Source organism: Hemitrygon akajei, chromosome 22 (assembly GCF_048418815.1).
Source record: "Hemitrygon akajei chromosome 22, sHemAka1.3, whole genome shotgun sequence".
NCBI lineage: Eukaryota > Metazoa > Chordata > Chondrichthyes > Myliobatiformes > Dasyatidae > Hemitrygon > Hemitrygon akajei.
Window position 1 is genome coordinate 23,098,601 of NC_133145.1, and position 13,828 is coordinate 23,112,428.

The 13,828-nt window shown below is 45.3% G+C and overlaps 1 protein-coding gene across 4 annotated transcripts in view; it reads right to left on the minus strand.

Moving 5' to 3' along the window:
* gas7b (growth arrest-specific 7b) overlaps nt 1–13,828 on the minus strand; it is a 491,997-nt gene that overhangs the window by 78,458 nt on the left and 399,711 nt on the right. For all 4 annotated transcript variants that reach the window (XM_073025845.1, XM_073025847.1, XM_073025848.1 and 1 more), the window contains 2 exons: nt 8,518–8,633; nt 4,213–4,287 (listed from right to left, as the gene is read on the minus strand). In XM_073025845.1, coding sequence (XP_072881946.1) covers nt 4,213–4,287; nt 8,518–8,633 — 191 coding nt within the window. The remainder of the gene's footprint in view (nt 1–4,212; nt 4,288–8,517; nt 8,634–13,828) is intronic.

The window sequence follows — 13,828 nt, forward strand, 5'->3', positions numbered from 1 at the left end:
AAAATCTAACGAGGTCTGCTTGAGGATCTAAAATATGAACAGAAGGCACCATAGTGCTCCTGCTATTAGAGCCATCAGCTGCCATTTACACTGTTCATACACCATTTCGCTTTCATTTTCCACACTTGCTCTTCAACTGCTCCCAGAATCTAACACTCACCTATAATACAACGACCAGCAAACCAACAACCCACACATCTTTGGGATGTGGAAGGAGGCACCCAAAGGAAACACATGCCATCATGGGGAGAACATGGAAACTTCACACAGATAGCACCCAAGTCAGGATTGAGTCTCCAGCACTACGAAGAAATTGCTCTACCAGCTGAACCATTACATTGCTCTTTATGTTTTCACTCTCAACCTGTCCCTATTTTATCATATTTATGTTCCCTTATTCAGATTTTCTCTTCCCCCATTGCCCCCATTAACTCATAGAGCAGATCACGGCTTATCCCCAGGGCAATGTTGGCCTCATCTTACTAGAGATTTTTAATTTGCCCCATCCATTCTCCCCTCACCTGCTCTGCAAATTATATTCAGCTGATTTTCTCTCTTTCCCAGAGTATTTTTGACCTGGAAGGTCAATTCTGTTTCTTTCCACAGATGCTCTGTGACCTGAATATTTTCGGCATTTCCTGTCCTTATTAAATATTTGCAAGCCCTAATTTTTTAAACAGCACATACAGTAGGTTAATGAACAGAATCAATACATAATAAATTTAAATTAATTGCAGTTGTGAAAAATTTGATCAATTCTCAACATCTAACCATCTTTGACATCAGCTATAAATCATTTAGAACAGATTAATGCCTACTGCTCCATCTTCATGGCATTAATATTCGTGGCAATGAATAGGGAAAAAAATCAGAATATGAGCTTATTCCTGGTAAGTTCTCTTTCTGTTAATCAACTGCAACAAGTAATGGGTCTGTGCCAGAAGGACCTAATTAGAAAGAGGAAGATTTATCAGGTTATATTCCCAGAGTGGAATCTTATTTGGCAGAAGACTATATTCAAGAGTTATGCATGGATTATGAATAAAGGTCAGGATTCCAATCTGTATTGTTCTCAATTTTCCAATCATTAAAGTGAATAATCAGAAATTGAGCATAGTTTGAATTAAGTGCACCAAGCTCACCTACTTCCATCAAATTAGGCTGTTTTGGCAGCAACTGGTTTGTGATCCCTGTTTCCATCAAACACCAATCTTCTCTGAGTGAAGCACTGAAACCCTGACCCTCATATTCATTGTAAATATTATACAATTTCCCCAAAATAACAACAAACTTTCCTTTCATGAAATATTACAATCCAAGTACACATACTTCTGACAGTCCTTTCTTAATCTCCCCACCTACTCTTTTCACTTTTCATGATTTCCCATCCCAATGACTCTGGAAAGCTTCAAAGGGTTGTAGTCTTGGCTTAAGTCACAGATGCCATTAACCTACAGCCAACTATGGTGTGGACACAGCTCAACACATCATGGAAAACAGCTTCGCTACGTGGTCTCTGTCTATATTTTATGCAATAAAACTACCACAACATAATCAAAGGTTCCCCCCCCCCCACCTACCTCAGACATTCCCTCTTCTCCTTTCTTCCATCAGGCAGAAGATACAAAAACCTGAAAGTGTGTACCACCAGGCTCAAGGATAGCTTCTATCACACTGTTATAACACTATTAAATGGCTTACTAGTACAATAAAATCAACTACCTCAGTATTCACAATCTTCTTCATTATGATCTTGTACCAGCACTGCATTTTTCTGTAGCTGATACACTTCATTCTGCATCATTATTGTTCTCATCTTGTTCCACCTCAATGTTCTGTTATGTGTAATGACTGGATCTGTATGAATAGTATGCAATTCCAGCTTTTCAGTACATCTTGATACATGTGACAATAATAAATCAATTCCAATTCCAATTATAATTTGGAGTCATTAAGAAGTGTAAATATTGTCCTGGCTGGAATTTGAGAATGAGTGCTAGAGGAAAAGGAAACATTCTCAAACAGTGGCATTTTCTTTTAGACCTAATATTGAGTCAGATGAGAAAACAAAAATAAAGACAATCAGCTCTTCTAAATTTGGTCCACAATCCATTTGATCTGGGAGAATTTGTTATTGCCAATTGTAACATGAAGAATTCATACAATTTTAGGCAGAGTCAATATAAACACACTCAAAAAATTGTGACTCTAAGAAGCTAAATTTTAATGGTGAATGATTATTGCTACAATGATCAGGCCAGATCAATTACACTCTCTTTAACATTCAGACAAGTTAAACACTCTAGGATGTGGAGATTGTTTTCTCTCTCTTTCTCCTCCTCACATGCATTAGTATCACAGCATCAAACGGGGTGGAAGCTGGTCCTTTTGGCTGTCCATTAAGCAGCAATTTACAGCAATCCTACACTAATCATATTCCCCATATTCTACAACTCACTTGCACAGCCGGAACAATTGTACACTGGCCATTTAACCTACCAACTTGCATGTCTTTGGGTTGCAGGGGGAAACTGATACACCCAGGGAAAACCCAAGTGGTCACATGGCAACTGCAAATTCCACACAGACAGCACTTGTGGTCATGATCAGTCTCAGGTCAATGGAGCTGTGAGACACTGGCTCTACTAGCTGTACCACTGTGTCACCTCCAACTATCTTTTACATCTACAGATCTTGTTTGATTCTTCAATTAACAGACATATACCCAGATAAAATTATTATAGTAGAATAACATTGTAAGCACAAATCTGACATGAGTAAACACAAAAAAATGACATTACTTGAGATAGTACATCTGGAGAAGATCACTTCGTTATACATTAACGAGAATTGACCTCCTGTGCATTGAAGCAAATTCTGCCTACATGATGGGCTTTTATGAAGAAATGCATCACCATACACCAACATCAAGGTTTGCCCAAAACCTCCTGTTTACTCAAATCATTATTAATGAAACTCCAATGACTTCAGTAAGGCCTTTGACAAGGTTCCACACGGAAGGTTAGTTAGGAAGGTTCAATCGTTAGGTATTAATATTGAAGTAGTAAAATGGATTCAACAGTGGCTGGATGGGAGATGACAGAGAGTAGTGGTGGATAACTGTTTGTCAGGTCGGAGGCCGGTGACTAGTGGTGTGCCTCAGGGATCTGTACTGGGTCCAATGTTGTTTGTCATATACATTAATGATCTGGATGGTGGTAAATTGGATTAGTAAGTATGCAGATGATGCTAAGATAGGTGATGTTGTGGATAATGAAGTAGGTTTTCAAGCTTGCAGAGAGATTTAGGCCAGTTAGAAGGGTGGGCTGAAAGATGGCAGATGCAGTTTAATGCTGATAAGTGTGAGGTGCTACATTTTGGTAGGAATAATCCAAATAGGACATACATGGTAAATGGTAGGGCATTGAAGAATGCAGTAGAACAGAATGATCTAGGAATAATGGTGCATAGTTCCCTGAAGGTGGAATCTCATGTGGAAAGGGTGGTGAAGAAAGCTTTTGGTATGCTGGCCTTTATAAATCAGAGCATTGAGTATTGGAGTTGGGATGTAATGTTAAAATTGTACAAGGCATTGATGAGGCCAAATTTGGAGTATTGTGTACAGTTCTGGTCACTGAATTAGGAAAGATGCCAACAAAATAGAGAGGGTACAGAGATTTACTAGAATGTTACCTGGGTTTCAGCACCTAATTTACAGAGAAAGGTTGAACAATTTAGGTCTTTATTCTTTGGAGTGTAGAAGGTTGAGGGGGGACTTGATAGAGGTATTTAAAATTATGAAGGGGATAGATAGAGTTGACATGGATAGGCTTTTTCCATTGAGAGTAGGGGAGATTCAAACAAGAGGACATGAGTTGAGAGTTAAGGGGCAAAAGTTTAGGGGTAACACGAGGGGGGAACTTCTTTACTCTGAGAGTGGTAGCTGTGTGGAATGAGCTTCCAGTAGAAGTGGTAGAGGCAGGTTTGGTATTGTCATTTAAAGTAAAACTGGATAGGTATATGGACAGGAAAGGAATGGAGGGTTATGGACTGAGTGCAGGACGGTGGGATTAGGTGAGAGTAAGTGTTTGGCATGGACTAAAAGGGCCGAGATGGTCTGTTTCCGTGCTGTAATTGTTATATGATTATAAACAATAATATCCTATTCAATCCTTCAGAGATCATCGGGAAGAAAATGAGGCAATAACTTACCCTTCCTCCACGCCAGCCAGAGGACTCTGGGAAAGTTTTGCCAGGTTTTTGGCATAATCTTCTTCAATTTTAATCCTTTTAACAAAACAAAACACAATTTTCATCTGATTACTAGAAGTCTCTTATGGTAAAAAAAAAAAGATTATTCTCCAATTTGCCCTGGATGATGCAAAGCTCAAGTATTCATTAAATAAAAAAATGTTGGTCATATTTCTGACTACTGGTGTTTAGGTGGTAGAAGATTTTAAGTCAGAAGGGGGACTTACCCCAGACTACCACCCTCTGAGCTGCTCTTGTGAAAACATATCCATCTGGATGGCTCATTTAAGTTTCAAGTAAATAGTGTTGATGGGCAGGGTCTGGTGGTGGTGAGAACACAGCATCATGGGAAGTTCTTTGCTGGAACTGCTCTTTGCCTGGCACTAGTGTAATATAAATATATTGGAGATTATACGAGAAAAAGTGTGTAACAGGCCCTTTCAGTCCAACAGTTGTGCCACCCAGCAACCCCCCTATTTAACCCTAGCCTAATTCATAGGACAATTTCAATTGCCAATTCACTGGAGTACTTGGAGGCCATTGTTACCATGACAACCCCAGGGATGCCAATGGAGGGACTGGATGGAGCTGGATTGTAAGTAAAAAGCATGATACTTTGATCATGGCAATTGCAAGTGCCTGTTTGATTAATCTGTATAATTGCTCTTCCAATTTTGGCACATCCCCTGTGCTGAGATGATGAGGTGGATATAACGTTGTCAAATGTGATCTCCATGCAGTTTTGAAACGGCTGTTAGAGACAGCCAACTATGCCATGACTCTGATGTCACATATAAAATGCACGAAGACAAGGACATTTATTTCCTAAAAGCCAGTAGTTGAGCTCAATGATTTCTTAGTATCACAGTAAATTATTGTAAAATTATTAGTTTCTAATTATTAAAGTTAAAGTCTGTCCCGAGCTCATCAAGCCGGTGCTTATGCTGGTTTCCGTGGCGTGAAGCAACTGAGAGTACGACACTCCCCTCCGGATAGGGCGTCAGTCTGTCGCGAGGTTAACGCCCAGCATTTTGCCACTACCTATTTTCAGCTGGGTGGACTGGAACAATGTGTGGTTAAGTGCCTTGCTCAAGGACACAACACACTGCCTCGGCTGGGGCTTGAACTAGCAACCTTCAGATCACTAGTCCAACACCTTAACCACGCACCACACAATTATTATAAAAGAATGTATTAAATTTTTATTTATTTCTATTTCTCCTTGCACATTTCTGGTGCATGCTGACACTAACCAATACAGACAAGGACTTCTTTTGACTGCTGCAGTACCTAATGTAACTAACCAGTAAGAACTGACAGACGTGCATGACATATTCATGTGAAATAAAGAAAGATCATCTTGATAATCACAAATCTGATATTCTGATTTATTTATAGTTCAGGAAGTAGAACTGGAAAGATTAATGAAACCTAAACTAACTAACTAAAACCACAAGTAACTTAAAACAGCTGCAATTGCTGACAATTTATCAGTGGCAAAAGAAAAGCTCACAAAGTTTCCCCCATTCGCTCCCATACTGGAGAGATCTCCACTCCTGCCCATTCACTCCCTTACAGGAGGGATCTCCACTGAAGATAGATAATGAATGACAGGTCAGCTGCCTGCTTTACTACTTACTCATCATGACGAAGGAGAAACAAGGGGCATACAATATATAATGAGAAGTTACTTATGTCAGCCAACATTTCTCCAGTAGATGTTAAACTAACCTCTGAAATTGCCTGTAATATCCTTCACCAATAGGGTGATGCATGTGGCCATAACTCATCCCAACCCTAACTGCCCTGTGACACCCACCCAGCCCCCCATCAACAAGTGAATGCACCAAGAAATCTTGAGACTCCCACAGCAACCAGCCGTTTTTAAGAACATGAGTGCTGAAGGTTGAGAGATCGACAAGTAAGCCTACCCCATACTTTAGAAGGTTCATACATCAGGACTGACTTCAAGTCTGAGCTCTTCTGGCTAAAGCATTGCTTGTCTACGCTCCACAATTTTCCATTCCCTATCTTAAATGAATCATGATCCAGTAGGAGAGCAGGAACGTTCACACGACTTACCCTAGCATTCACAAGATAGTAAATTCAATTTTCAATCCAGAAACCTGAATGCAGAATCTGAGGGCATGGTGAATCTTTGCCTGAGGCATTAAACCAAGATTTGATCTGCCTTCGCACTTGTAATTAAACAGGCCCACTTTGAAAAACAGTGAAGTTCTCCCAGTGTTCCAGCCAATGTGTCTCTCTCAATCTATACCTATCCTGCAACCGTGACTCTACTTCAAAAGTATTGTATCTGCTATGAAAAGTTTTGGGATATCCTCTGGTTACAAAGGAAGTTTAGAAAAATAAGACTTTCTTCACTATATCTCTCACACAGAGAGCAAAAGGAAAACATATTTAGTCAAATCTTTAGTTCCCCTTTGTTTGTATTTGTTTTACACAAGACTGCTTGATCCATCATTCAGTTGTCAAATTTTTTTCAGGAAAAAATTATTCATTCATTTCTTTGAGCTTAAATATTTCTTCAACGCTCAAGAGAAGCCACAAGATCTGAGCAAGTTCACACTACAGAAGTTTCATGCAGCACAGAAACTTAGTCTGCAGACACTGAGGCTGCACTGATCAATAAGCACCCATATATACTAATCCAAACTTTACAACTTATTTTCCCCACATTCCAACACTGACCTAATTTCATTATCATCATCAACATCATGTGTCATATGACGTGGGCAATCATGGCCTATCCATGACCATGATTGTTCTTGGCAAATTTTTCAACAGAAGTGGTTTGCCATTGCCTCCTCCTGGGCAGTGCCTTTACAAGACGGATGACCCCAGCCATTATCAATACTCTTCAGCTTGTCTCCCTGGTGTCAGTGGTCACCTAACCAGGACTTGTAATATGTACCAGCTGCTCATACAACGATCTATCACTTGCTCTCATAGCTTCAGGTCATCTTGCCCAAGGGTGACCAACAGACATCAAGGAAGAAGTGTATTACGCCTCCTTTGGTAGAGACATCTCTCCACCCCACCACCCAAATTTACTACGGCCAATTAACCTATCAACCTGCCTGTTTCTGGATATACACATCTGCTGGAGAATCGAGAATCTGTGCAATGAAATGGACTGTCAACATTTCAGGCTGAGACCCTTCATTTGGACTGAAAAACTGAGTGGAAGTAGTCATGATGAAGAGGTGAGGGAAAGGATTGAAGCAAGAGATGGCAAGTGATAGGTGGACCCAGGTGAAGAGGAGAGATAAGCAGATAGAAGAGAGATGAGTGAGGCACCAAGTAGAGGCAACAAAGAGTTGCAGATGATGGAATCATTTAGGAAAGGATGGTCGAGTATGGAATCAAAAAGGAAAGATGGGGTGGGCAGATGGGAGCAGTAAGAGGAGGGATCTAGTAGAAGGAGTGTATAGCTGATGAGCAGATGAAGTGGTTGGAGAAGGAGAAAGAAAGAGGGTGATAGGGATTGTAGAGGGTGTGGGAGGAACGAGATAGATGAGGAGGAAAGAGAAGAGAGAGAGAGAGAGGGAGCAAGTTACTTGAAACTGGAGAATTTAACATACTCAATGCTGACAAGCTCAAATAATAACCACAATTTATTTTTAAGTTTCACATTCCATTCTAGTGGATATTCTGCAACTCTAAGCACTATTACTTTTACCAATACATTCAAGAAGCCACATGCTTATATGACTAGGCCAACGACAGTAAATACATTGCTCCATTCATTGCATGGGGCTGTAGACTATCCAAGGGGTTTGTGTTTGGCCTCACCCCGGCAGTGGAGGAGACTGAAGACAGACAAGCTGAGTGGGAACGGGGAGGGCATTTGAAACGACTAATAAACAGGATCCCTAGAAAGCCATAGCGTTCAGAGCTCAGGTGCTCAGCAAAGACATTTGGGGAAGAAACGCATAAGGTCATCGGGAGGAAATGCAAACTCCACATAGACAGCACTGGAGGACCGGGTCGGAACCAGATTGCTGGAGCTGTCAGGCAGAAGCACCAATAGATGTGCTGTTGTATTAGCCTAAGATATGTCAGTGAATCAGTTGCCAATTCCTCACAAAGGATCAAAATGAATAACTAATTCACTGCCTAACATAAGAGTGGCTAATTTCTTGTGTCATATAATCCTCAAACTCAAACTTCATATATTCAACAAAAGTCTACTTTGCACGTAATAAAGCTTAGTGGAGTTTAAGGTAATGCTGATGTAATTACCTTTCCCGGATAAACTCCGCCATTTCTTTTTGCATTTGTTTGCCTTTGAGCTGTTTCACAAGGATAATATCAAATCCAGCAATCGAGTTATTACTTTGTGTCTCCTTTTTGTCAGCCTGTTGAGAAAGCAAAAGGAACATTTGAACGAACGATAATATATTAGTTTCACTTGATTTTAGTTAAGGAATTCTTTTGACTTTACATGCACTCAAAATGCTGACAAGCTCAAATAATAACCACACATTTTCTTTTAAGTCCAAGTTTCACATTCCATTCTAGTAGAACTTCTGCCTATCTAATCACTATTAGTTTTATCTTGGCATTCAAAAACCCACATGGTTATATGACTAGGCAGACAACAGTTAATGCAATGCTACTACACACAAAAAAAACATTAAGGCAAATTTACAAATTCCTGCTGCGGGCAAAATTTGGGTTGTTGAGCATTTTCGCTCTTAATTCTCTGATTATTGCAGCCAACAACTGGGAGCCCAGATCTGAGCATCAATGTTAACAGCAGCTCAGTGTTGAACGCTTACTTAAGAATTAGAAGGATTGGATCGAAACCACATTTTTGATACTTGAGAGACACTAGTGGTGTTTAAAAAGTGTGTGACACTGTCAGAGGAAGCACCTTTTACAATGGGATACTGCCCAACAGGCACTTGCACAAGATTCTCAGCAACTATTTGCAGAACATAGTGTGGCGACCCACTTTCTGCGCAGGCGAACCGGCTCACAAATAGCCAGCGCGCAGGGGGAGACTTTGATAATGCACCTCTGATGTTATTTTCACCCGGAGAGGGCGGGCGCTAGGGATTTAAATGCCAGCGCCGCAAAGTTTGAATAAACTAGTCTCGAAACGACTTAAAGACTGCATGTCGTTATTTCAGTGCTGTGTGTAGCACATCGCTACATTGGTCACCCCAACGGTCCAAACGGGATTTGGACCAAAGATGACCAACTCTTCATCTGTTCACGCAGTTTCGCTAAAACTGCCGACTTTCTGGACGCTGTGACCACGTGTGTGGTTTAGCCAAGCAGAAGCCAAGTTCCAGATTCGGCAGATATCCTCTGATTCCACACGTTACTACCACATGGAGACGGCCGCCCAGTTTGTGGATTTCAAACAGTCGCCCCCAGAAGAAGGCAAATATGAAGCAGTCAAAGCGCTGCTCATTGGGACCTTTGGCCTCTCACGGCGTGAACGAGGTGCCCGCCTGCTTCACCTGGACGGTTTGGGAGACAGACTGCTGTCAGCATTGATGAACGAGATGCTGGCCCTGGCTGACGGACACAAGCCCTGCCTCATCTTCGAGCAAGCGTTCCTAGAGCAACTGCCCGAGGACATACATCTGCTGCTGGCCGACGCAGATTTCAGCGACCCCCGGAAGGTGGCGGCCCGGGCAGACGTGCTGTGGAAAGCCAAGAGGGAGAGCTTGGCATCCGTCGGTCAGATTACCAGGCCACACGTCCAACAGTGGACCGGATCAGGCCCAGCAGGGGGGCGCACACAACACAGAGGCAGGAGTGAGGAGGCCAATGAACAGTGGTGTTTCTACCACCAGTGGTGGGGCACAAAAGCCTGCCGTTGTCACCCACCCTGCAAGGGCCAGGGCCAGGGCCAGCTGCCGCTAATGACTATGGCAGCTGGCCACCAGGACAGCCTCTTGAACGTCTGGGACAAACAGTCGGGACACCGCTTCTTGGTCGACACCAGAGCAGAGATCAACATCTTGCCCCCGATGGGGTACGACACCCGCAACAGGAAGCCAGGACCCACCCTGAGGGCCGCAAACGGCAGCACGATATGGACCTACGGCACCCACACAGTGCAGCTGCAGTTTGGTGCCAGCCGGTTCACGTGGGACTTCACACTGGCCGCGGTGGGCCAACCGCTCCTGGGGGCAGACTTCTTGCGAGCTCACAGCCTGCTGGTCGACTTGCAAGGGAAAAGACTGGTACATGCCGAGACTTTCCAGAGATTCTCCCTGGGTGAAGCCAAGTTGCCAGCCCCACACCTGGACTCCATCACGCTGTCAGACAACAAATTCACCAGAATCCTGGCGGATTTTCCATCGATTCTGGCACCACAGTTCATGGCAGCCAGGCCCAGACACAGGGTACAGCACCACATTCTGACCCAGGGACCACCCCTCCATGCCCGTGCACCAAGGCTACCCCCAGAAAAGCTCTGCCTGGAGAAGGAGGAGTTCAAGAGGATGGAGGAATTGGGGATCGTACGGAGGTCCGACAGCCCATGGGCCTCCCCCCCTGCACATGGTGCCCAAAGCAGCTGGGGGTTGGAGACCATGTGGTGACTACCGCAGACTGAACGAGGCTACAACTCCAGACCGCTACCCCGTGCCGCACATACAGGACTTTGCAGCGAAACTGCACGGAGCAAGAATCTTTTCCAAAGTAGACCTTGTCCAGGGATACCATCAAATCCCAGTGCACCCTGAAGACATCCCCAAAACAGCACTCATCACCCCGTTCGGCCTGTTCAAGTTCCTCCGAATGCCATTCGGCCTGATGTCGTGTAAAGGCAAGGACATTACTTGGGACGAGGAGGCCGCGGCCACTTTCGTTAAAGCCAAGGAAGCCTTGGCAGATGCCGCGATGCTGGTGCACCCCAGAACGGACGTTCTGACTGCCCTCACAGTGGACGCATCCAACACAGCAGTCGGTGGGGTGCTGCAGCAACTCATTGAGGGGCGCTGGCAACCCCTGGCGTACTTCAGCAAGCACCTACGACCACACAAACTCAAGTACAGTGCTTTCGACCGGGAGCTGTTGGCACTCTATCTGGCAATCCAGCATTTCAGGTACTTCTTAGAAGGCAGGCCGTTCACCGCGTTCACGGACCACAAACCGTTGACTTTCACGTTCACGAAGGAGTCCAATCCCTGGTCAGCTCGCCAGCAGTGACATCTGTCCTACATATCCGAGTACACGACGGATATCCAGCATGTCTCGGGAAAGGACAATGTCATGGCAGACGCACTCTCCAGACCAGCTGTCCAGGCCCTGTCCCTGGGGGTGGACTATGCAGCACTGGCGGAGGTGCAGCAGACAGATGACGAGATGCCCAGCTACAGGACCGCAGTCTCGGGTTTGCAGCTGCAGGACTTTCTCGTAGGCCCAGGTGAGAAGACCCTCCTGTGCGACGTGGCTACCGGCCAACCTCGCCCCATCGTCCCGGCAGCCTGGAGGTGGCGAGTTTTTGACTCCATACACGGTTTGGCACACCCATCTATCAGGACAACCGTCCGGCTGGTCTCCAGCAAGTTCGCGTGGCACGGACTTCGCAAGCAGGTCAGTGAATGGGCCAGAATGTGCGCGCAGTGCCAAACAGCCAAGGTGCAGCGGCACACTAAAGCCCCGCCGCAGCAGTTCGAACCCACCCACCCGAGACTCGACCACATTCATGTGGATATCGTGGGCCCCCTACCAGTGTCTCGAGGAGCGCGGTACCTCCTAACTATGGTAGTCCGGTTCACGAGGTGGCCAGAGGCGGTCCCACTCACCAACACATCTGCCGATTCCTGCGCCCGAGCACTGATCGCAACCTGGATAGCATGCTTCGGGGTACCGGCCCACATTACCTCTGACAGAGGCACCCAGTTCACCTACAGCCTGTGGTCGGCTGTGGCCAGCCTGTTGGGAATGCAGCTACACCACACAAGTGCCTACCACCCACAGTCGAACGGACTAGTGGAACGCTTCGACCGTCACTTGAAGTCAGCTCTCATGGCCCGCCTGAGAGGACCTAACTGGGTGAACGAGCTTCCCTGGGTCCTGCTTGGAATTCGTACAGCGCCCAAAGAGGATCTGCACGCCTCGTCGGCCGAGTTGGTGTACATCACACCCCTGGCCGTCCCGAGAGAGTTCATACCAGCCCCAAGGAGGCAAGAGACCTGCAGAACTGTAAGTTTGTGTTTGTACGAAGGGGCGGACACCGGGCACCGCTACAGCGGCCGTACGAGGGGCCGCTCAAGGTGATCAACAACAACGGGTCCACGTACATTCTGGACATTGGGGGGAGAGAGGAGGTTTTCACGGTGGACCGACTCAAACCAGCCCATGTGGACTTGGTGCAGCCGGTCGAGGTTCAGGCACCGCGGTGCAGAGGCAGACCTCCCAAACAGAGGCTGATCCAGACTGTGGACATTGGGGGGTGTATCGCTGGTTCTGGGGGGGGGGGGGGGGGTTATGTAGCGACCCACTTTTTCTGCGCAGGCGAAACGGTTCACAAATAGTCAGCGCGCGGGGGGAGACTTTGGTAATGCACCTCTGACGTCATTTCCGCCCGGACAGGGCAGGCGTTAGGGATTAAATGCCAGCGCCGCGAAGTTTGAATAAACTAGTCTCGAAACGACTTACCGACTACGTGTCATTATTTCAGCGGTGTGTGTAGCACATCACTACAATAGGAACATTCAATTGACCTAACATGGTTAGTTCCTCAACATCATTATCAACACAGATTATTTTTGCATTATATTAAGTACAAATTAGCTACAGTGGTTCCTACATTACCAAAGTGACAGCACTTCAAAAGCACTTTGGGGCATCCTGAAGCCATGAAATTTGTCATATGAATGCAAGCCTTTTTCCTTTCAATGGCCACCTTCTCACACACCTCAAGGTAATTCAGCACAAGAGCAGGAAAGATAGAGGGCTGGGATTATGTCTGCACAATCTCTGAGTCAGGGACACTGGGGAGGGACAACCTAAAGAGAGATAAGAGAAAACAACTTGACGAGAAGAAACAGATGAATGATAAGACTGAGAATGAGACGAAAAATACCAAAAGAGAAATACAAGTGAAAGACAGATACAGGCTGGAATATTTGATTCAAGCTAATGTCCACTCTTTTGTTACTTTAGGAAGACTAAGCTTGCACTGCTCCCTGTTACTGTTGATGGTGAGGACATGGATGTTGTGAGGACATACAGGTACCTGGGGGGTGCACCTGGATGACTGACTTGGGTGGAGCACCAACACAGAGCTGTGTACAAGAAGGACCAAAGTCACCTCTACTTCCTGAGGAGACTGAGGTCCTTTGGAGAATGCAGGCCTCTCCTTCAGATGTTCTGACAGTGAGGCACCATCAATAACTCTCTGAGACGTGAAGGCGAGATATCGGCTTTTATTGACTGGAAGAAAGAACAAGCAGTAGTTGACCACCATACTACATCCTGGAGACTAAGGGCAGGGCTCAGGCCTCAATCACCTTTATACCGGGGTCTGTGGGAGGAGCCATGGTCAGTGGGAGGGGCCACAGGAGCAGTCAGCAGGGGGCGT